We start from the raw sequence: 22,616 nt of genomic DNA, 5'->3' as shown, positions 1-22,616 counted from the left end.
AACCCTCAATGAGAAAGGGTGGAGAGCAAAATGAGAGCCCCTGAACCCTCAGAGAAAAAAGTGAGAGGGGCGCCACCCTTGCTGAGACAGAGCATTTACCCACTTGGGATGGCATGTCATCTGTGTTTCTCATGGATCCACCTGCCTCCTCACCCCCACCTACCTATTTCAACCACCTGGACCTTTCAACCAGCTGTCCCAATCACAGAAGCTCCCAAACACACACAAAATCCCAAGACTATGAGGGAGATGAGGAGCCATTTAGGACCTCAGGGTTTTGTTTTGTTTTGTTTTGTTTTTTTAACTGCAAACACAGATTAGCTGTATAACTACTGTCCAACTATGGGGCTAGCCATGTTTACATTAAGATAAAATAATACTAAAAATTCAGGGCCTCGGGGCTAGAGAGATGGCTCAGAGATTAAGAGCACTGGCTGTTCTTCCAGAGGTCCTGAGTTCAATTCCCAGCAACCACATGGTGGCTCACAACCATCCGTTATGAGATCTGGTGCCCTCTTCTAGTGTGCAGATATACATGGAAGCAGAATGTTGTATACATAATAAATAAAATCTTAAAAAAAAAAATTCAGGCCCTCAATCTCAAGAGCCCATATGGAGTCCCTAGCAGTCATGGTGATTAATGACAGGTGTGGGACATCCCCATCATCTTGTAAAACTCATCTACATGGGGAGGCTTTGGGTCAGGGTCTCCAGAGACCTGCTTCAGCATTGCCTGTTGCCATGCGAATGCAGGTTCCCAGTCCTAGCTTGCCTCCTGCTGAGAACCTCTGGAGGGACTTTCAGCTGCTCTTCAGGAGGCTCTGGTCTAGAATCCAGACCTGGCAATCTTCTGTCCCCTGAGTCCCAACAGTGGTACAGGCCTGTACAAAAGCATCACAAGTTCAAGGCTAGCCTGGGCAACTCAGCAAGAATCCTGTTTCAAAATGAGAAACATCAAAAAGGCTTAGTCGCTCGCTGGAGTGAGTCAGGTCCAGATTGTGGCTATGGTTGCACTGCACTGACCGGAAGGAACCCTGCTGGCATGACTATTCCCTAATTGCTTTCCCCAGCAAACCTCCCCCACGCTCATGCTAGGCTGAATTCCCACTGTCTTTAAGAAAAGATACAGGACTACACCCTCGTGCCACACTGGGAAACAAGTGCACCGTGGATGAGCCACAGAGCACTCAAAATCAGATCCGGCATCCAGTGACTTTAGACTTTTTTTTTATTTTATTTTATTAGTTCTAGTTAGGGAACAAGCTTATTTCAAGTCCCTTCTCCCTCTCCCTCCCCTCCCCCACCCCCTCCCCCCCCCACCCCATCCCCCACCCCTCCCAGGCAGGGTAGGGCCCTCAACGGGGGCTCTGCAAAGTCCACCAAGTCTTCCTATGCTGGTCCTGGGCCCTTCCCCATGTGTCCAGGGCCAGAGTGTAACCCTTCACGTGGGATGGGCTCTCAAAGTCCCTTCTTGCACCAGGGAAAAATACTAATCCACCACCAGAGGCTCCCTGGAGTGCAGAGGCCTCCTTATTGACATCCATGTTCAGGGGTCTGGATCAGTCTTGTACTGGCCTCCCTGACAGCATCTGGGGTCGATGTGCTCTCCCTTGTTCAGGCCAACTGTTCCTGTGGGTTTCTCCAACCTGGTACAGACCCCTTCGTTCTTCATTCCTCCCTCTCTTCAATTAAATTCCAGATTTCAGCTCAATGTATATCTGTGGATGTCTGTCTCTGCTTCCTTCAGCCACTGGGTGAGGGCTCTAGGATGGCATAAAGAGAAGTCATCAATCTCATTTTAGGGGAAGGGCTTTTGGGTTATCCTCTCCATCACTGCCTGGATTGTCAGATCGTGTCATCCTTGTAGGTCTCTGGAGATCTCCCTGGTTCCAGATCTCTTCTTGGACCTATAGTGGCTCCCTCTGATATGGTATCTCTCATCCTGCTCTCTCTCCTCTATTCTTCCCCCAACTCAATGTTTCTGCCCCTCCATTTCCTCTCCTCTTCTCCTCTTCTCTTGCTCTTATTGTAGCAGCTCCTTCCCCCCCCTCATGCCCCCAATTAGTTCGGGAGTTCATGCCACTTCCATTCCTGGGGACCATTTATCCCTTAGAGTCCTTCATGTTTCCTAGTTTCTTTGGTGAAGAGGATTATAGACTGGTAATCCTTTGCTCTATGTCTAAAATTCATATATCAGTGAGTACATACCATGTTTGTCTTTTTGTGACTGGGTTACCTCACTCAGGATGGTTTCCTCTAGTTCCATCCATTTGCCTGCGAATTTCAAGATTCCATTGCTTTTTTCTGCTGAGTAGTACTCCACTGTATAGATGTACCACATTTTCTCAATCCATTCTTCAGTTGAGGGGCAGACTTTAGACTTTCTTAGTCAGGTGGCGTAATGACTGAGGACCCTGAGCTTCCCTGTGCTCAGTATGTATGAGAGTATGCAGTATACCAACAGGCTACAGGCCATTTTGCCTGCTCAGGCCTCCCATCCAGACACAGAGGGGAACTCAGAGCTATGCCTTAGAGGCTTGGCGCCCCAGACACAAGCTAAGTTTGTTACTTCCTGACTGGCAACTTAGCTGACCATGGAACCTCTGCTCAGTTCTGTTCCCTCAGCCCATGAAGTCTAAATGAGGCTAGTGCCAGTCTATGAAGGATTAAACACCCTTATGCCTGTAAAGGTGCCTAACTTACCCAAACAAAGCCCCCCAAAATGCCTTTAATATTATTCTGGACACTAAGAAGTTGGCCTACTTTGGACACTCTTTCTGTTCAGCATAGCCTGCCTTTTCTTTCTATTCTTTGGCCCCAAGTTCTCCTGTCGCTCTTTGTCCCAGATTCCTCTTAGTATGTGAATGCCCCCTTGGGTTCTCCAGACCTATTTGGGAATCAAAGAGACAGATGGCGCTTGTGTTGGGAGACATCAAAAGGGAAGCATTTGTGCATTGACGGTATTCCTGGTCTCCAGGAAATGGCCTTGCCAACTTGGGTGGTCCAGCTATGGCTTGGCCTTGTCGAGTCAGTTTTCTCTCCCTGTGTGCCGACAGAGACTGTGCCTACAGGGGCTGTTACACCAGGACTGAGATCCACGAGGCCTTTGAACCTCCAGACTCACAAATGCCTTCATTCTAGACTCGGTTTGCCACTTCTCACCCGTGACCTTGCACAGACAGTGCTCTCACTAGCCTCTCTTCACGTGTGTCAAGGGAGAAGAGCCACACAGCGAGTGGACCTTAAGCTCCCAGGGACAGAGAGGAAACCATCCTCGTAGTTCTCTGGCCTCAGAGCCTGAACTTTCTCGGGCATCTCTTGGTATTGCTTTTCCCACAGGGAGAATCCCCTAGCCTGGATCCCCTTCTCCAACCAGACTCGTGCTCCCGGAAGCCCTAGATCCCTTTGCCAACGACTAAGGCGCCATCACTTCCATGCATTCTCTCTTATTCAAGCCCCTGTGAATAAGCCTTCTCTAAGTGAGCTCTATTATTCTCTGTTTCCTCCTTCCCCAAATATTCGTTTGGCCTTGCCCTCCTCCTTCCTGCTCTCTGCAGCTGTGGGCATCCAGATGCAAGTGGACTACCTCCAGCGCCAGTTCTGGGCAGCCATGAAACAGGTAGGCAGCTAGGGGCCCAGAAGAGGATAGAGGACTCAAAAAGCCATCCATAGAGAAGGACTGTCCTCAGCCTGGCCCATCAGTCCCACAGGCGATACCTCCACTCTATTTCTGCCTTCTCCGACCTTCTCTGGACCCTGCATCTTGGGCCTCTTACCCCTCCTACTCCAGCGCTCTGTCACCTGATCAGACCCAGGACAAAGGCTAAAACAGGGCTACTGCTGTTGCCCCCAAATCACCCTAACCTTGCCTGCTACAGAGTAGGACTTCACTTGGCCCCTCCCTCCAAGGCCCAGGCCCTGTCTGCTGTCCAGGCTCCTAAGCACTTACCCCTACCCATCTTCTGCACACACACACACACACACACACACACACACACACACACACACACACACCAGGAGCCTACACTATCCTCTGCATGTCCTTCTAGCCTGAGTCATCCTCACAGTGAAAAGTCCCCTCTACTCCTTCACTCCAGGCTGCCAGGTCCCTGCCCTGGGCATAGGTAGTTGCACAAGGTAAAAGGGCCACAGAGGTGAAGGGAACCAATAAGAACCCACTCACCATATGAAAGCCTTAGTGCCAGGTGGCAGGTGGCCTGTGTTTGTCCTCAGGAGAGCACAGTCTGCTGCTCAGTGCCCTGCCTGCTGAGACACACCTACGTATGTACATGCCTGTTCTCATATACTCCGGGAACACAAGGCATGCCCACATAAACTCCATTTACCACAGGCAGATTCTCCACATACAATAGGCACTTTACAAACACACCACACAATGAGTCTATATAGACACACATACATGCACACACACACACACACACACACACACACACACACACACACCCCACAAACAGACAGACCTTCCTCGTACAAGACACAGTCCATATGTATTCACATACAAGCCATTCTTCATAACCATAGCGCACTGCACATATACAGATATACACAAGCACACAGAATATACATACCACACATAAAATGTGTCCAAACACTCCACATACACACCACACATAAACCTACCTTTAACACATACACATGGCGTACATATAGATACATATGTCACACGATGCAACACACAGGCACACACATAAACGTGTGCACTCGCACCCACGAAGGACACACCGTTCACAGTGTTCCCTCTTCCTTCCAGTGCAGCACTGAGGAGGGGCCATGCCCGAAGAGCTGTGAGGACACTGTAAGTTATCCCTGAAGGAGGACACAGGCAGATGTCCAGTGTCCTATGTCCCTACTTCCTTCCTTCCCGAATGCCTCCTTCCTGACCCTGCCTGCAGGGCCCAGCCCTCCTCAGCTCTTTGAGTGAGCAGGAGGACTAGAGTCAGCAATGGCCCTGGCCATTGACCTCCTGTCTCGGCCTCTCTCCCAGGATCTGGATTGCTTCATCATAGACAACAATGGCTTCATTCTGATCTCAGAGAGACCCCAAGAGGTAAGTGATTGAAGAGCTAGAACTCAGAGAGGAAGGCAGGAGCAAGCCAAGACCCTTAGCAGCTATATCTGCCATGCGGGCCAAAAGCTGGGGCCCTCGCCCCACTTTGGAGCAAATCTGGGTCGAAGAAAAGGAGTTATCCTCAATTCAAATCACGGAGCAAGACAGCAAACGTGGAACACGGCTCAAGTGCAGAAATACTCCTCCCTGTTAACTGTGACTAAGCTGACCTCTCTAAGAGGTGATGGGAGGAAGTGATGTGCCACACGTGGTGAGAGCCACCCAATAAGAACACTGCTCAGAGAGGGCCTGGCTGCACTGCCACCATGTCTCCTGTCCCTTCCCCCACACAACCATGAGGGACTTTTGCATCCTAAGTACCCCTGCTGCCTGTATCTTGCCCTCTTCTACCCATCCTCCACCCCTTTCTACCATCACGGTATCCAGGGGGACTGTTCCCACCCCTGTGCTCCTCTCCTTTCTGGAACTTCTTGTGGAAAATTTTACTGTAGCCAGCAAGCCAGCGTGCTACTAGGCAGGCAGGGCCACAGGGGCAACCCTTATTTTACCCAGCAGTCTGCCCTCCCTCCAGCCACCTACTCAGACAGAAAAGGAAGCCACAGTGGCAATTTTATATCTGCTCAGCCACAAATCAGACCCTAAAATTAGCCAGGGATTATACTTTAAATCACACTTTTTAAAAAGAAGCCTGTTCCACCCTGAGCCAAACCTGAACACAGACACCTGAACCAGTTCTTTGACACAAGCCCACAGCTGTGCATAACCCCCAAGAGGAACTTCATCGGAAGGCATGTGCTCAATTCGGCTAGCAGCTTCCGAGCCCCGGGCCTCCAGGTGCCTGGATTAGAGCTGACGCTGACCGGGGTCCTGGCCAAGGTAGTCTCTGCCCCCCAAAACCATACTGTGGCCTCCTCCAAGTGGGGCTGAGGGTCCATGGAAATTGTCAGAACATGACAGGAAGTAGAACCAGGGCATCAGGAGTCTGGGCACAGATAGAATGGAGAGAGAAGGGGACCAAAGGGCCATAGGACTGGTTCCCTGGGGACAGTTCTTAAATAGCCACTTAACATGCAGCAAGAGCTGAGACAGGAAAGCAGATTTCACTGTTTCCTCCTACTGGAAAGGCCTGGGCTGTCCATCAGGACACTGGCAAACTTGGGCCAATCATCAGTCCTCACACCTGGGTGTCTGGTTCTGTCTGCCTCCTTCCTTTTCCCTATTTTATCTCCCACGGCCCTTCTTCACACAGAGACAGTCCATTCTGCCAAAAAATGGATGAAAACAAAAGTTGACTCCATGGCTGAAGAGGCCTAAGGACAACAGTGTCTCAGTCACTCACACCCTGGTCCCTCTGCCATAGGACCGTGACTGGCGGTGCAGCCTGGTCTCCTGTGGGCCAGCTCAAGGGTTGGAAGATGGCCATGAGTGTAAGGAGTGGCAGAGGGTGCCAGGTGGCTTGATCAGGCAAGATAAGATTACAGACAGGCCCAAGAGTATGCCAGGACATGAGCCAGGGAGCCTACAGAGGGGCAGAGAGCATTTGGGGCATCAGCCTTGTGAGTCAGTGGTCTTTGGTAGTAACTGAGTGAGACAAAGGACACATGAGTGAGCAGGCACTGTTTCAACAGGACCTGCTACAGATACGGAGACATCTCATGTAATGTTCATGAGCTTGAAATATTAATGGCCTTGTGATTTTTTCCCTAACCATTTGAAAACAAAAAGGCTGTTCTTTGACCAGGAATCCACGCAAGTCCCCAATAGACAAATGCAGCTCTCATCCCTAGCTTGCCAATCCCCGCCCCAGCCCAGTCGACCTGCAACAAGCAGCAAAGGGCCACCTCAGTGAAGAAGACCCCAGGGCCCTTGGAAACACATTGGGTTGATTTGTTCCCGTTCTCCCTAGAGCATACCCACCCATATGCTCATGAACTGCGATCCTGAGACATCACAGAAACAGTCGGTTTGTTCTGAGATTTATATTTGATGTAACATACATTTTCATTCTCTATTTTAAGTACTTAGCTTATGTGCCTTCATCTTCTCAAGTGTTGTATTATCTTATGTTTTGCATAGGCTTACAAGCTGATCCAAATCCGTTATGAAATTAAATAAAGTATAAATGAAACAAGCTTCTAGAACAGCAGTTCTCAACCGGTGGGTGGGTCTCAACCCTTTAGGGGTCTTTCGACCCCTTCACAGGGATTGCCTGAGACCATCAGAAAACACAGATATTTGCATTATGCTTCGTAACTGTAACAAAATTACAATTATGAAATAACAACAAAACTAATTTTATGGTTGGGGTTACCACAACATGAGGCACTGTATCAAAGGGTTGAAGCATTAGAAAGGTTGAGAACCACTGGTCTAGAAGCTTCTGCCAGCTCCAGGACATGCCCCCAAACGTGCATGCGTGTGCACACACACATACACACACATACACAAGGTTGGTGAACTCGGACCACTTTGTCTAGGCAATCAAGGGTAGAGTACAAGTCCCTATCTGGTCTCCATCCTGCGTCCTTCATTGCCCTGTCCTGATCACTCAGTCTCAACTCAAAAGAGTTAGCTGGCTCTGATGCACTTAGATGCACTTGGCTGGGTCTCCTAGAATTACAGCCAATCCTGCAGGTCTTTGGAAGCCAAGGATTAGGAATACTACCCCCTGGGTTAGCTCTAGGGTTCATGTCAAGACTGGAACTGCAGCTCCTTGATGGGTTCAGTATCTCTTTCCTCATCTGGACATGCCTGGAGCAAGCTGTAAGCTGGGCTGTGCTAAGTCCTGAAGGTACCAGATCCACAGGCCTGGGCCTCAGACCAGTTTGAACACACAGACATGGATGGGTATTTGATGAGCAACACAGCAAGAAAGTTAGCCTGCACTGGAGCAACCATCCCACAGCAAGGATCAACTCACTCACTCTTAAATTCTCTTCTACCTAAGCCATCCACTGGACTCCAGGCTTGAGGGCAGACCTTGACTCCAACACAAACTCATACCAAACTAAATGCAGGCAACCCTAGGCCTTTGGGTCTTCCAGAGCTCTGCCAGCATATTGGTTATGCTATATAAGGATAATCTCCGGTGGAGGTGCTTTAGGAAGCCCCTTGCCAGCTGTGTTCCTGGTTTGGCCACATGTTAAAATCTGGATCCAAATTCCACATTGGAACCTTCCCTTTGCAGGTCCAGAATTCCAATCTGAGGCATTAATTCATTTAGACAAAAGCCAATAGTAGCTGTATCCATTTGGAAGTACATTCTCCCTGTTGTATTAGCCTAAGCAAACCACTGATTATTTCATAGATCAAAGCAGCCCAGGCTTAGCATGGCTTCCTGGAGGCACCAGTTACCCCTATCCTCACAGTGGCATCATAGCTAGGGGAACTCTTGCCTTCTAGTCCACTTGCCAAGTAGGAGGGCAACAGAGGAGTTTGGGTGTCCCAACATAGTCCTCATGCTTTAAGCAGATTCCCAGGTTTCATCTGGGCTTTGCTCCATGTCATTGGCCAGTCCTCAGTACAAGGGTTTCTGGGAAGTGTAGTCTTTTGTGGACTATCCTTGTTGCAGTTAAGCTGTCTTATTAAAAGAAGGGCAGTGGACATTTCCTGTTGAGTGACATGTCCAAGGACATGGAGTTTTGTTTGCAGAGGCAGAAGTGTTTCCTAACAGTCAGACTTCCGGCCTCAGAACTGAACATTTAAACAGCAGGACTGGTGATGAATAAGCCTACAATTAAGCAAGAAAACAGGATGAGCTTACAGGAATTTGGGTCAGCTGTCCATGGTCTGCACCCAGCTCCCCTGTCTTAAAGAGCACAAGTTTCAGGTTTTACACACACACACACACACACACACACACACACCTCCAACCACCATGAGCAGGGCCTGTGTGGTGCTATAGGGTAGAGACAAGTCTCTGAAGGGATCTTGCTACCTGGTGATGGAAGAGAAATGCATACATAGTCACTGGAATAGCAAAGAGTTAACCCAACTGAAAGGAATCGTGCAAGCACAGGGCAGGGAGAACCCCAGCTGCCTTGGGGGGTGCTGGGCAATAGTTGCAGGTGCCCCAGTACTGACTGATTAAATCATGAAGAGAGGAGTGGCAGTCCTGTGTTATTTTGGGGGGGGTACGTATGGGGGTGCATAACTTTCCCAAACCCAAGCTGTCTGAGATGATTTCAGCAACAAATCTAGAAGCAGGGAAAGGGTTGGGGAAGGAGGCAGTGATGGCCAAAGAAGGCCAGAACCCGAGTGAAAGACAAATACAATCCATCAGAGCAGGGAGGGACACGGAGGGCAATCCCAGGTCTCCTGTCCTCCTTGACTGGATGAAGAGCCCAGTACAGGCAAAGCCCAGGGCAGAACTTGCTGAGAGCTACCTTTGACAGCACACGACACCACCGCCACCAACACCATTACCACTCCACCATTGTCATCACTGCTTCCGAATATCAGATCACCACCACCACCACCACCACCACCACCACCCCACCCACACCACCATCCACCACCATCACCACACATCACCACCACCATCACCATCACCACCATCATCACCATCACCATCACCACCATCACCACCATCATCACCATCACCACCATCACCACCATCACCACCACCATCACCACCATCACCATCACCACCATCACCACCATCACCACCATCATCACCATCATCACCATCACCACCATCACCATCATCACCATCACCACCACCACCACCATCACCATCATCATCATCACCATCACCACCACCACCATCGCCATCATCATCATCACCATCACCATCACCACCATCACCACCACCACCATCACCATCACCACCACCATCACCACCACCATCACCACCACCACCATCGCCATCATCCCTGCTGTAAAGCAAATGCTCCACACAACGGCTGCATCATCACTTGCCGCTGCCAGGTGCAGGTGTGGCTCATTGCCACTGTAGTAACTCATAGTGACACATCACAGCTGGCTCTCTCCCTCTCTCTCTCTGTCTCTCTCTCTGTCTCTCTCTCTGTCTCTGTCTCTCTCTCTCTCTCTCTCTCTCTCTCTCTCTCTCTCTCTCTCTCTCTCATGTCCCCACTCCAAGATGGCCTTTCACTCACGCCCCCCTCACTAAACCTCTGGCATTAGATCTGTTGCATGGCGTGATCTCTTAGTAGCACACCTTGGCCCAGGACTGCCAAAAGTACATCCCCACTACTTTATCAGAATAATAACGACTACCCCTCCACCATCACACACACACACACACACACACACACACACACACACACACACACACACACACACTCACCCCACCACCACCAACAACAACAACATCACCACCCTGCCACATCCAACAAAATGTACATGCAACGAAGGTGGCCCACAAACTCATTTTCTGGAAAGCCCTGACTCCTGTGGATCGTTCTAAGGGACTCTGCACCCCTTGTCGAGAACCTACTGGGCTGATTTTGTAGCTAGCTGTGACTTAGAGTGCATTGCAACAAACAGGCCTTTGGGGACAGGGTGGGCTGCAGGGAAGAAGAAACTCTTCCTCGGAAGAGTATCTACAGGGACGGCCTGGTGGTAGCTGTGCCCCCTTCCCCTCCCCCTCCCCCTCCCCCTTCCCCACAGATGGGAAGGCTCCTGGGGGAAGTGGACAGTGCTCTCATGATACAGCTTCTCAGCACGGGGGTGTTCAGCCGGTAAGTGAAACGCACCCCTCCCTGGTCCTCAGACGGCCCTCAGGGTCTGACTTCAGATGCCCCCAGTGAGACCCCCAAAGATGCCTTTCTGGAGTCGGAGACTGAAGCCAAACTAGCTGGGTGTGAGGTTGTGGCTATCCCTCAGAGAGACTCTCCAGCCCCAGCTCAGGACTCAGAGGAAAGCACGGGCCAAAACAGCAAGCATGCTGTTCGTGTTCTTGCAGCCATCCAAGCATGGGAGTGCCATTTTGGCATGATCTGGCTTCTGCTCTGGCTCACCGTTCTAACTTGGCCCCCATAGGGACCCAAGTAAGCATAAAACCTGCTACCAAAGTCTTGGCTTTGACACAGTTGCTTCTACATTTCAGTGTGACCATGTATGACTACCAGGCCATGTGCAAGCCCCCAGACCATCACCACAGTGCAGCCCAGGCCCTGATCAGTGTGAGTGTCACCCCAGGCATTCCCTCTACTGGGACACATCCTCTTCCCTGTCCTTCAGGATATCACCTGGTCCCATTCTCATCCAGCCTCAGGCCTTCTGGCTTAGGCTATTTGGGATTGTTCTGATGTTCACCCCTTCTCCTGGGGTTGGGGGCTGTCTTGTCCTGGGGGGGTGCACATCCTCATCTCTCAGATTGACATTAAGATCTTCAGGGTTCCCCAGCACTGGTCTACAAGAGATGGGAAATGACCAGACTCCTGACTGGTTTGTCAAGTCTGCTCTGGCATTCCTGAGGGACAGGCAGGTCTGGTCTAGAGGGAGGCTTTTAAGGGACATCACCTGGTGTTTCCCTGAAATAGTTCTGCTCTTCCTCCAGCCTCTCTCTGCCTCCTTGATGGTGGTCAAGTGGCTACTACATGAATTCCTGCTGTGAGTAGGGGTTAGATAGAGAACCACCTCCAATGGGGGGTGGTAGTGCATGGTCAGGGGCCCTGCAGGGAGGGGAGGGCTCCCTGCACCAGGGAACTGGACCATGAGGCCAGGACCAAAGGAGAGGACTCCCTCTAGGTTGGGCATGAATCCTGGGTTGGGAGGCCAGGTGAAGAGAATTCCCTTTGCAGGAGGACTGGGTCATGATGGTGACAGGCAGGAGAGGATTCTTTGCATATAGGGACTGTAGTATGAGGATATCCTCAAGAGGGGCTATCTATGGCCCACAAGCTAGCTGGCTCCCTAGCCAAGGGAGAAGGGAAACATGCAACTCCAAACCACACCCTCCTTCACTCATGCCCTCAAGCAGAAAGATGGGTTCCTCCAGGTGTTGGCTAGAGGCAGCGGTACCCCTGAGAGCTACACATGCCAGTCCCCAAGACTGTGTTCTGTATCCTATAGGTTCCTGCTACATTGGAGTGCCTGGGGATCTTGGCATGACAAAGGGTCGGAGGGTAAGTGCTAGGAGGCAGCTGTGGGCAGCACTTTGGGAAGTTCACTGGATAGCTTTTGTCTGGGGTGGGTGACCGGGGTGGGGTGTCAAAGCCTTCGTGTTTATAATCTCATCTTGTCACCTTCCCCTCACCTCTGTGTGTGACGTCACATCACCTCTGAACACCTTCGCTCCATGTGACATCATCACTAACCTATGACATCTTGCCCTCGTGTGATGCTGTGTCTTTCCTGTGCCATGTCCAACCCCGTGGTGGGCTCGTGTCCTGGGCAGCCAAGGCTGTCTTTCATCACTGTAAGTAGTTCTGGCAGACAGAGCCTACCTTGCCCCAGTGCACGGGGGAGCTGCAAAGGGCTTGCCTTGAAGTCTGTGTCCTGGGAGTGAGCAGAGGCTGAGTTTCTAGGGCACTCCTTGATTGTGGGGCAGGGGTCCCCAAACCCTTCATCCACTTTACAGCACCATTTCTGGGAAGCAAGAAAACCCAGAACTCAGGCCACACATGGAAGCCCTGCCTTAGGAAACAGCCATCTCCTCTTGAGAGGTCCCAATGGCCAAAGGGAGATTATGGCCCATCACGAAGTTGAGATGCCACCAGGTCACCCCTGAGAAGAAAGCTGTGGTACCTGTGCCCAGTTATCTGCCAGCCTCAACAAGGCTCCAGGCTTGAGGGAGTGTCCTCTAGGATGACAGTCCTCCCATGAAACCCTGCCTAAGGACAGAGTCCCCAAAGACAATGACAAGCTGAGGCAGCCCTGACACAAAGCGAAGGACAAGCTTTGTCCTAGCTGATGTTAATTCTTGCTGCTAGCCTGGAAGGGGCGGGGGGGGGGTCACCTGATCTCTACCAGCCAAGAGACACTAGTGCACTTAGAGATGTGGGGCTTCCCAGGTCATGATGATGCCTGACTCCAGCCCACCCTGCTCAACTCTCTGGGCTCTGGACATCCAGTGGCTGAAAGGCTCCCACTGCCTTGTTTGGCTTCCTTATATAAACAATGTCCCCTCCTTGTCCTCTGCCTCCTCAGCTGCTACTGACCAGGACAGGTCCTTGGGCCCCTTCACAATTCCAAGCTGTGGTGTGAAGTCACCCCCAGCAGTTCTCACAGGTCCTGACTGGACAGTGACAGAAGCCGTGTGCTAGGGTTATGGGTTCAGAGTGCAGACAGACGCTCCTTCCAGCTGCACGCTCTCTGCTTCACTTCTTGGCAGCCAGAACACTCACTAGTGACCTCAGAGAAGCCACTAGGCCCTACCTCTAGTGACTATGATAGGTCCCAGCACTAGGATGACCTCTCACCCATGGCTCCAGTGACAGGAAAACAGCCCCTCTAGAAGCCTGAACCCCTGGGAGGATAAGAGTCGGTTGTGAGGCATCTGTCCTCTGACACAGAGTGACACCAAGGGCCAGGAGTAGGGGCACCCAGCAGCATGAACAGGAATGGAAGCCGGCTGGACTGTGGGGGCTTTTCCAGCCCACGAGGACTGTGTAGCCTGCAGTCTGCCTCCCCTCTTAGATTCACAGTCTTTGAGGGAAGCTTCCGGGTCCAGGCGTTGAGGAGACCCGTGACTCTTCTCGCTCCTTATGTGACCTTGAAAGAGCAATGCCTGTCTGCACCTCCATCTCCAGGGGTTCCCAGGCCACTGCTGCCTTCCCTATCTCCTTCACTGCTGGGCCGCAAGAAGCCAAGTGTGCTTTGGAACAGTAGTGCTGCACAGTGCCACAGGTGCTCTCCAGAAAGATCTCAGGGGTCCTGGCAAGGCCACGCAGCAGCTCAGTGAGGCCCCCAGGCTCCACTGCGGTCTTTTGCTGAGTGCCGGTCACTGTATCCTCGGCCCTTGTAGCAAACTAAAGGGTGTCACCCTTGCAAATGGGGTTCCTAAGACGCTTGTGATGTGTGGCAGCCCTCCTTCACACACATTCCTGTCACCCACAGCTCACAAGCATAAAAAGCAGGACCTGCTGCACCCCTGTGACACAGAATACCCCGTGTTTGTGCACCAGACAGCCATCCAGGAGGCCAATGGGATTATCGAGTGTGGGGCCTGCCAGAAGTAAGTCCCCGGGCAGTCACCAAGCCTAGCCAGGGTGCGGCATCATACCCCTGGCACCCAGACGAAGGTAGGAAAGGAGGACACTTCACAGTAGGACAGGAGTGACACTTCAGGAAAAGGTCTCCCTCCTCATCCCCCCACTCTGGCTGAAGCAGGAGAGGGGAGAGGGGTCACGAACAATTTGATGCTCTGCATTAAGGGACATGGGGACAAGGGGGTCCAGAGGTCACTCCCCATATCTGTTAGTCCCTCCAAGTCCAGTGTCACAGGGTTTCTCTTAGAACCCCCTTGCTTGCTTGCTTCCTTCTGCTCAGGCCAAACCAGCCATGTCACGCTGGTGCCAGGGCCTTGCACACTTACACCACAGGCCTGGAAAGAAGCAGAAGTTCTGCCCTGTACAAAACAGGAGCTGACTATGTGCAGGTCTGGGGTGTCCTCAGCAAATGCACAGGGTTGGAGGGCCTTGGCCCTGTATTTCTAGAGCGGTCATACCCTGGGACATCACCACCACAAGCCTAGAGTGTTTAAGCAGGACCCAGTGAGGCTAGCTCCTGGGTAGAAACCCCTAGCTCCATCCAGACCGACTGGCTGACTGACTTCCCACTCCAAACCCTGGAGGAACCAGCCCGGAGACTTCTGGCCTGGACAGTGCCTCTAGAGCGTTCCGTCAGCCAGTCTCACTGCTCACCAGCATGTCTGAGGGGCCCCAGACCCATGCCAACTATTCTGTACCTCCAGATTCTGACATCAGACAGATCTTGGTTTCTGTGTCTTTATCACATGTGACGGCTTATGTGGACACAGAGCAGCCTTCCTGGGACTGGCACTATCAGTGTGCTTACCTCAAGGCCTGAAGGAAATGTCAGGGGATGGCAGAGAATAAGGGCTTCCCAGCAGACACTCTTGACTCTTTAAGTCTGGCTCCACTCCTTTCTACCTCTAGTATACTCTAGTTTACTTCTAGCCTGTTTTGTCTGGGCAGCACGGGAACTATCACATAATGCTGTGGTGACCACATCTGTGAATGTATATGTGTGATTTATACCTGTGTGTGACATCACCTAACCCACATGAAATGCTTGGTGGCAGCCAGCACTGCTGTGTATGTAATGCCTAGGCATAAAGGCCTTTTCCCTACCCACCACCCTAAGCTGTGTCTAGGAGCATTGTGCCATCTTGTGGCCAAGCTCAGAACTGCAAGTTCTCCCACTCTGAAGCCGAGATAATAACCTGTTTGCTGGGAATGGGGCCACCCTGTATGTTAGTAACAGCTCCTTTGTCACCTTCTCAAGGCTATTGGGAAAGGGGGATGCCACTGTGAGGCTCGTGTAAAAGTACTGGGCAATTGGCTTCGGTCTGCCTGTGGCTACACGTCTTTCCCAGTGCCCCAAAAGGTCTGGAGTCCTTCTCCTGGGGCCACACCCTATTATTCAGAACCTACCACTCTCTCTGCTGCAGGACATTCGTGATGCAACAGATTCCCAGCAGCAACCTGCTCCTCCTAGTGACAGACTGTACCTGTGACTGCAGCAGCTACTCTCCCATTCTCCAGGAGGCCACAGAAGTCAAATATATCCTTCGCATCCTGGGGGGGGGGGGCTGAGAGATCACAGAGTTCAGATTTGGGGTACATAGTCCAGCCTGTCGCCCTATTCGCTTCCTTACAGCCTGACTTATAAGCTAGCCCCTCTGCCCAGGGGGTGGGGTGGGGTCCATCCTAACCCTGCTTGCAGAGCCACTGACCTCCCAGATCTTGACCCCCGAGATCTCTAGAACTGTGGAAAGTTGTGACCTTGACATTGAGCTCTGCACATAATGCCTCTGTCAAATGTGACAGGATGCGCTCCCAGAAGCCCCGGCGGCGACCAGGATCCTGCCATGCCTTCCATCCAGAGGTGTGGGCTTAGTCGTCACTCTCCAGTTTTGTCCTGTGTGGGACTCCCTGAGATATGAACGTTTCTGGACATTGATGACACAACTGTGTGTGTGCATCATACTGGGAGACCCTTGCCTTCACATTTATGTGGAGTGACAGAATATAGCCAGACCTATCAAACCAGCACTAGGGGGCAGAAGCAAGCAAGGGAGTTCCAGGTCAGCTTGTGTGGGACAGGGAGGGGAGGAGGGAGGAAGGAGAGACAAAGGAAGCAGAGAGGAAGAAAGGGAAGAGACTAGAACAAAGGACCCAAGGGAATCTATACTTCCTAGGGCCTGGGGCCCAGTAAGTTTCCCCTCACTGTCCTCACTCCTGCTACCTCAGCACTAGTCACCATTATGTGGCTTGTGACAATGGCAAGTAGTATTTATTATTAACACCTGAGCTGGGGGCCTTACTAGCCAGTCTCAGCTGGGTGTGGCTGCCACAAACCACCTCCCCTGGAGGCGAGGGCTACTCCACTCCTTTATGAAGAGAAGGTTCCAAAGACTAAGCATGCAGTCTTTACTGTCCCTAAAAGCTTGAAGAAAGGTAGGTTTCCTCTCTTCTTCGGAGCTTGCCCATCTCCCAGGTTCTTGGTTTGTCTGTCTAGCCACACTGTGCATGCTGGCCCTTGTGTTGGGAGGACTAGCCCTCTCCTAATGCCCCTTACCTCTTTGGCTTCACAGGAGAATGCCCAGGACTGTGGTGGCGCTTCGGACACTGTAGCTTCACTCCCTTTGCTCCTGCTACCACTGTGGGCCTGGCTGCTTCCATACCAGCTTCTGTGGTGACTCCATCCCATCCAACTTTCACAGAAGTGGACCCTTAAAGAGACATCCTAAAAAGTCACCAGCTGAAGAGAGCCCAATTCACAGCAGTTAGGGTGTCTCTTGGGTTTCAGTCCTGGGCTACCACCAGTTTCTGCCTCTTAGAGATTGTTGGAAGGATCCCCAAGGCTCTCCAGGGTGCTGGGTACTTCTACTTTTGTCTCTGCTTCAGGGCCCCCCCAACAAGAGTTCAACTGGAAGAACAGAAGTTCCTGTAAGTGGGAACCAGCCAAAGGGGAGAGGGTGTTTCACTGGCTGTTCTACTGCAGATCTGAGTTCTGGAGACCAGGATTGAGCAGTGAGGTCCTTGCAGAGGTTGTGGCAAGAGCACGGTCACCACAAACACCAGTCCTTAGGGAGTGCAAAGGAGGACAGGCAGAGGGAGAGACAGGAAGACTCGGACCAGGACAAGGAGGGAATTAATGGAAAAGAGATAATAGGACCAGAATCGCCACTAAGTCCTGTGAAGTGTCATCAGAATGCTACCACTGAAGAACTAATAACCAGAAGGGGGGGGGGGGTATGTGGGATCGTCTTGAGGGAGAAAAGGGAAGGGAAAAATGTTAAAAATCTAATCTCAAAAAGGGAAAAAGAAAAAGCTACTAGGCTGAGCCCTGCAGCTGCTGCACTGGACAACAGTGTGGTCCAGAGGAGGCACTGAGAAAAGCAGAGCCAGGCCGAGGTCCTCATGGACCTCACTAAGGTAGGGTGTGGGTGAGGAGGTCTCCAAGACCATAATGGGCTTTTTGTGTGGCTCATGCTCTACAAAAGTAACTACTTGACTGTCTCTGGGGAAAGCCCTTGAGGTTGGAAACACATATAATCCTTGCCACAATGCCCTGAAGTTCATCCTAGAATGTACCTGCCCTTGTGTGTCATGTGTGATGTATGAAACTGTGCATGTGTTTGTGGACCTGTTTGTGCACAGATGCAGAGCCCAGAGGATTGTGGTGGCTGTCCTCCTCACCTGCTCCCACCTTATTTCTTAAGATAGGGTCTCTCACTAAACCTGGGGTCCTCCAATTCAGCCACACGAGCTGGCCCTAGGGATCCTTCTGTCACCACCTCCCCAGTGCTGGGATTATAGTATGGCCCTGCTTTCCCCCCACTGTCTCAAGGGTTTGGGGATCTAACTTGGGTCCTCATACCTCACTAGCCAAGCCTCTCAGGCCCCATGATTTACCCATCTTTTAAATGAGGAAACTAAGCCCAGTACAGCAGCAAATACCTTTAGTCCTCAATAAAAAGCTTCAACACACCATTTCGTGACACTGAATGAAGTTTTGATTCAAGAGAACATGGGAGTGGATTTTTTTTTTTTTTTTTTTTTTTTTTTTTTTTTTTTTTTTTTTTGGTTTCTGTTCATCTAACTCACTTTGTAGACCAGGCTGGCCTTGAACTCACTGAGATCCGCCTGCCTCTGCCTTCCAAGTGCTGAGATTAAAGGTGTGCACCATCACCAGGCTGGGAGTGGACATCTTAAAGTCAGAAAAGTCTACAGCTAAGAGGGGCTCAAGTACAAACAAACAAAAACAAAACAAAAAAGCAAGGGATTGGCAGAAACCAAGCCAAGCTCAATGGCAATTTTAGAAATATTCTTTTTTACGGTGGACCATACATCAGGAAAACTGCCAAGGATACTTTTATTTTTAACAGGTAAGAGCACATGGGACCAGAGAAGGAATCAAATCATATCCCATGGCAAATAAAACACAGGGACCAATGTGCATGTGGACAGGTTCCCTCTGCTCTTACACCTCTATGGTCACTTCAACCAGGTGTAGAGAAAGCTCATCTTTTTAAGACAGGGTCTGTGTAGCCCAGGCTGGCCTTAAACTCATGCTCCTGCATCAACTTCCTGAAGGCAAGAAGTTTCTAAAAATTCCTTAAGCTTCCTGTCTAAATTAGGGTGCTAAGGATATCCCTAAAGTGAGGTAAGGTTTTTAAACGCAAAAAAGGAAAAGCAAACAAAAACACAACAAAGTTTATCTTCTGTTTGGCTTTTTTTATTAGAGAAATTAAGAAGACAGCAAGTAGGGAAATCCCATGGTGAATGGAACCATCACATAGATGCCTTTCTGGAACCCCAACCTTCTATGATCCCCAAAAGTGTGCTTTGTGACTTCGGCAACTTAGAAAGGGGAAATACTGAAAAAGGCCACTATTTACTGATGAAAGAATGAAGGTGTACAGGTTCCTAACTGGCCTAGGGCCAAGGAGAAAATGAAACACGTGCGCAGAGCAAGCCAGCCTCAGACTGCTGAAGGTAAGGCACTCAGGTGCCAACCTGACGAGCTCCCGGGGGTAGGGGTGGGGGGCACCAGGTCAAGTGCACATGGAGGCTGTTGTAGCGAGCTGCGCAGACACACACGGGCACACACGTGCCCACACACACCCAGAAGGGAAGTTACTGGACTACACACTGGCGGTGTTGATTCTTTTCCCTAAGAGTTTGTGCTATGGTGAACCAGACTCTTCCTGCTTGGGAGGAGGGATGGCTAGACCTAGCCTCTACTTCTGTAGGGCTGTGGGGTAGCATCTCATCTCTATCCCAAAGAACAGGACCAGAGAGCAAGTCTGGCTTCTGATATGTGCTGTTGTTACCACAAACCTAGGTGAGCTTCCTTCCAGATGGACATTGTCCTGCTAAACTGCTTGAGGAATTAACACTGTTCTTGACTCTGCCTGGCATAATGCTGTTCACCCAGAGTCTTCTGTTTGGTCTACCTAGGGCAGTGACCTTATCCACAACCAAACACTCCTAAGTTCTTCCCAGGTTTTACAATGGACTCCTTCCTGGGTCCCCAGCTGCAGCTGGAGATCTGAAGCTAAAGGAAGGACAACAATGACCAAGAAAACACTACTGAATAAATACGAGAACCTTCTCACATTCCTAAGCACCCCCTTTGAGATGCCAGAGGGCCCATGTTACACTGCAATATCCACCAGCCCTAGGATGTGATGCCTGCCTGAAGTCTTGGAAACTCAAATACCTGGTTTCTCACTTAGAAGCCAAGATCAGAATTCTCATCCCCACTCTCTAAAACCCATAACTTGGTGGCCCTGGAACAGAGAAATTATTTGTAACTCCTAGCAGCAATTCAAATTGTGGGCTTAAGTCTATCCAACTACCTGGCAATAACATACCACTTCCTTTTAAACTCTGTGACACACTCCTTGCAAATGGCATTCAGTGACTGCTAACAAACAACTCCACAGTAGATACTGCTGACGAAGAGCCTGTTCTGCCTCACCACAGTGACCAAGACAACACACCAGAGAAGAACACCAACATTCCTAGTAGGGCTGGCTCTCCACACCTGCCTATTTAACGTCATCAGAATTTCACTAGTGGCTGGCTTCATGCCAGGAGCTATGATGCCAGAGGGGGGCCGTGGGCAGTTTTTTATTTCCAGGAGAAAGGATAGTAGGGCAGTGATTCTCAGTAGAGCAAAGTTTGCAGAATGGCTCAGGGCTCCACAGAGAGGGGCTGGAAAATGGCCACACCTCTATTCAGGTAAGAACTACCACCTGATTAAATAGGACACCAGCGAAGAACTAGTCAAGGCCTGTACAGATGCTCCTTCTTCCCCTTCATCATCTCTTTAATACTTTGAGAGTAGGACGATGTGGCTCCACTCTTCAGAAAGGGCCTACACGACAGCCTCTCAAGTGATACTTTCTCTAGGGCCATTTTGACAACCTGTGCTGCTTCCTCAGAAAGCACACAGCACTTCCTTTACCTCCCTCCCCCTCTGAATGCCTAAAGCTCTCAGTCTTGAGAGTGGCCAGGAGTGGGCTGGGGCTGACCCCTCTGCCCCAGCAGGGTCCCAGTGTTATCGGCCTATGGAAGGCACCTTGGTGCACCAAGACATCGTGCATTCTGGGGCTACTGCTTCATCCTCCTTCCATCACTTTGTGCAAAATTGAAACAGTGTGTGGTACTTGCATGTTTCATTCTTTTAAAAAAGTCTCCCTCCCTCCCCTGCCCCTTTTTTAAATGTTTATATAAATTCTTATTTAAACAGTAAATTAGAAATCTTATTTACATTAATTTCTTTGTTCTCCCAAAAGAGTGCCTAAACTCACACTCCTACCCCTTGGCTGGATAGAAATGTTCACCTAAATTGGTTTTGATTATTGTTTTGAGGAGCTGCAGTGCACAGTCAGTCAGTGCACGGAACTCATGTATTACTGCTTTAAGGAGAGAGAGAGGGAGAAGAACCACCAACTAAACATTCCCGTCTTCTACAAATAAATACGATCACATCAGAAGCCAGTCTGTCAGGCAAAGGTCTTGCAGAGTTGCCCTCAATCAGCAGATCCCAAAAGGAAGTCAGAGGATGAGCCATTTCTCCTTTTTTCTCCAAATTGATGCACTCCATCCTTTGAGGTATGATTTATTTTTGTTTTTCTCTTCTTAGTCTTGTACCCCATGGAGCCCTTGGGCCATCACGAAGCCCATGAGGCTGTCCACGTGTGGGGGCTTCTCTGGCACTGGCACCGACAGCCAGTAAGCAGGCCTGTGGGAGCTGCAGGCCTGGGTTCAGGGTCACAGTCCCTGGCTCCTGTGGAGTTTCACAGTGCATCCTCTTCAGTGCAGCCCCCACCAACCATGAAACGGAATTCCTGCAGGTTTGAGACACCGTGGAAGTGGACAAAGGCACCAGCAACCACGAAGATGTGGAACAGCTGATGAGAGTGAAACTGGAGGGAGAAAAGGGTGGGAAACCCACTGTTACTAAGCCTGCTGCAGATGCCTCAAACACACACTGCTTCCCAGCTTGCACTGACACTGGGAATGCATATGACACAGTTCAAATTCAAGGTGGATACAAGAATATCCATTGGCGACCTCACATTCTACTGAGTCAAAAGCCAGCTCTCCCCTAGAGAAATAGCTACTGCCACTAACATAGTGAACTTAGGGGCAAATTCCATACAAACCTTTCAGTTACAACACCAAATCCCCAGGATCCCCCGACAACCAGCAGCAGGATATGATTTACTGACAGACACTTGAGAAATTACAACATATTCTCATGATCTTAAGATGAAAAGGCACAGTGCTATTTATTTATCAAGACACTGATATTTGAAGTATAAATGAACCAGGCCCTGGTGGCTCATGCCTTTAATCCCAGCATTCAGGAGGCAGAGGCAGTCAGATCTTTGTGAGTTTGAGGCCAGCTTGGTCTACAAAGCAAGTTCCAGGACAGCCAGGCTGCTACACAACAGAAAAACCCTGTCTCAGAAAACAAACAAATGCACGCACACACGCACGCACGCACGCAGTGTAACTAAGAAGGAATGAAAGGTAAATTAGCTAATCTGAAGCTCAGAAGACTGAGTTCAGGACCATCTTCATTTACCTTAAGGATATGGGTGGCCAGCTCAGCATGCAACTGTGAGCAACGATGAGGAGCAGAACCTGCACATCAGACCTCACTTCACGAGCACTCCAAATCTACTAAACTACTGAAAATGTCTCAGATCCTCTCTGGGTAGAAATGTCCATCTTTACTAGACCACCATTTTCTTCTCTCCCTTCTCCTCCCTCTTCTCTCATTATTCAGCCTAGTTACCTCCCTCTCCTCCCTTCCCCCACCAGATACAGATAGTCAACCTCCTATCAATATC

The 22,616-nt window shown here is 50.4% G+C and overlaps 2 protein-coding genes across 6 annotated transcripts in view; one reads left to right on the top strand and one right to left on the bottom strand.

Annotated features, from left to right (window-relative positions):
* The window catches only part of Cacna2d4 (calcium voltage-gated channel auxiliary subunit alpha2delta 4), a 102,226-nt gene extending 83,992 nt beyond the window's left edge, over positions 1-18,234 (top strand). For 2 of the 3 annotated variants that reach the window (XM_035448927.1, XM_035448926.1), the window contains 12 exons: positions 3,558-3,619; positions 4,772-4,816; positions 5,006-5,068; positions 10,721-10,791; positions 11,160-11,235; positions 11,613-11,665; positions 12,128-12,180; positions 12,453-12,473; positions 14,114-14,231; positions 15,690-15,802; positions 16,044-16,126; positions 16,836-18,234. In XM_035448927.1, coding sequence (XP_035304818.1) covers positions 3,558-3,619; positions 4,772-4,816; positions 5,006-5,068; positions 10,721-10,791; positions 11,160-11,235; positions 11,613-11,665; positions 12,128-12,180; positions 12,453-12,473; positions 14,114-14,231; positions 15,690-15,802; positions 16,044-16,126; positions 16,836-16,940 — 863 coding nt within the window. In that variant the 3' untranslated portion in view covers positions 16,941-18,234. Of the gene's footprint in view, positions 1-3,557; positions 3,620-4,771; positions 4,817-5,005; positions 5,069-10,720; positions 10,792-11,159; positions 11,236-11,612; positions 11,666-12,127; positions 12,181-12,452; positions 12,474-14,113; positions 14,232-15,689; positions 15,803-16,043; positions 16,127-16,835 lie in introns of those variants that run through there. The other variant, XM_027429274.2, reaches the window with a different exon arrangement.
* Positions 18,235-18,960: 726 nt separating this feature from the next.
* Adipor2 (adiponectin receptor 2) overlaps positions 18,961-22,616 on the bottom strand; it is a 42,274-nt gene continuing 38,618 nt past the window's right edge. For 2 of the 3 annotated variants that reach the window (XM_027429275.2, XM_035448453.1), the window contains one exon: positions 21,545-21,683. In XM_027429275.2, the coding sequence (XP_027285076.1) occupies positions 21,555-21,683 (129 nt within the window). In that variant the 3' untranslated portion in view covers positions 21,545-21,554. Of the gene's footprint in view, positions 21,684-22,616 lie in introns of all 3 variants that reach the window. The other variant, XM_027429276.1, reaches the window with a different exon arrangement.

This window comes from Cricetulus griseus, chromosome 8, assembly GCF_003668045.3.
Source record: "Cricetulus griseus strain 17A/GY chromosome 8, alternate assembly CriGri-PICRH-1.0, whole genome shotgun sequence".
NCBI classification, from domain to species: Eukaryota; Metazoa; Chordata; class Mammalia; order Rodentia; family Cricetidae; genus Cricetulus; species Cricetulus griseus.
The sequence above is the reverse complement of the archived record's forward strand: the minus strand, read 5'-3'. Positions and strand labels throughout refer to the sequence as shown.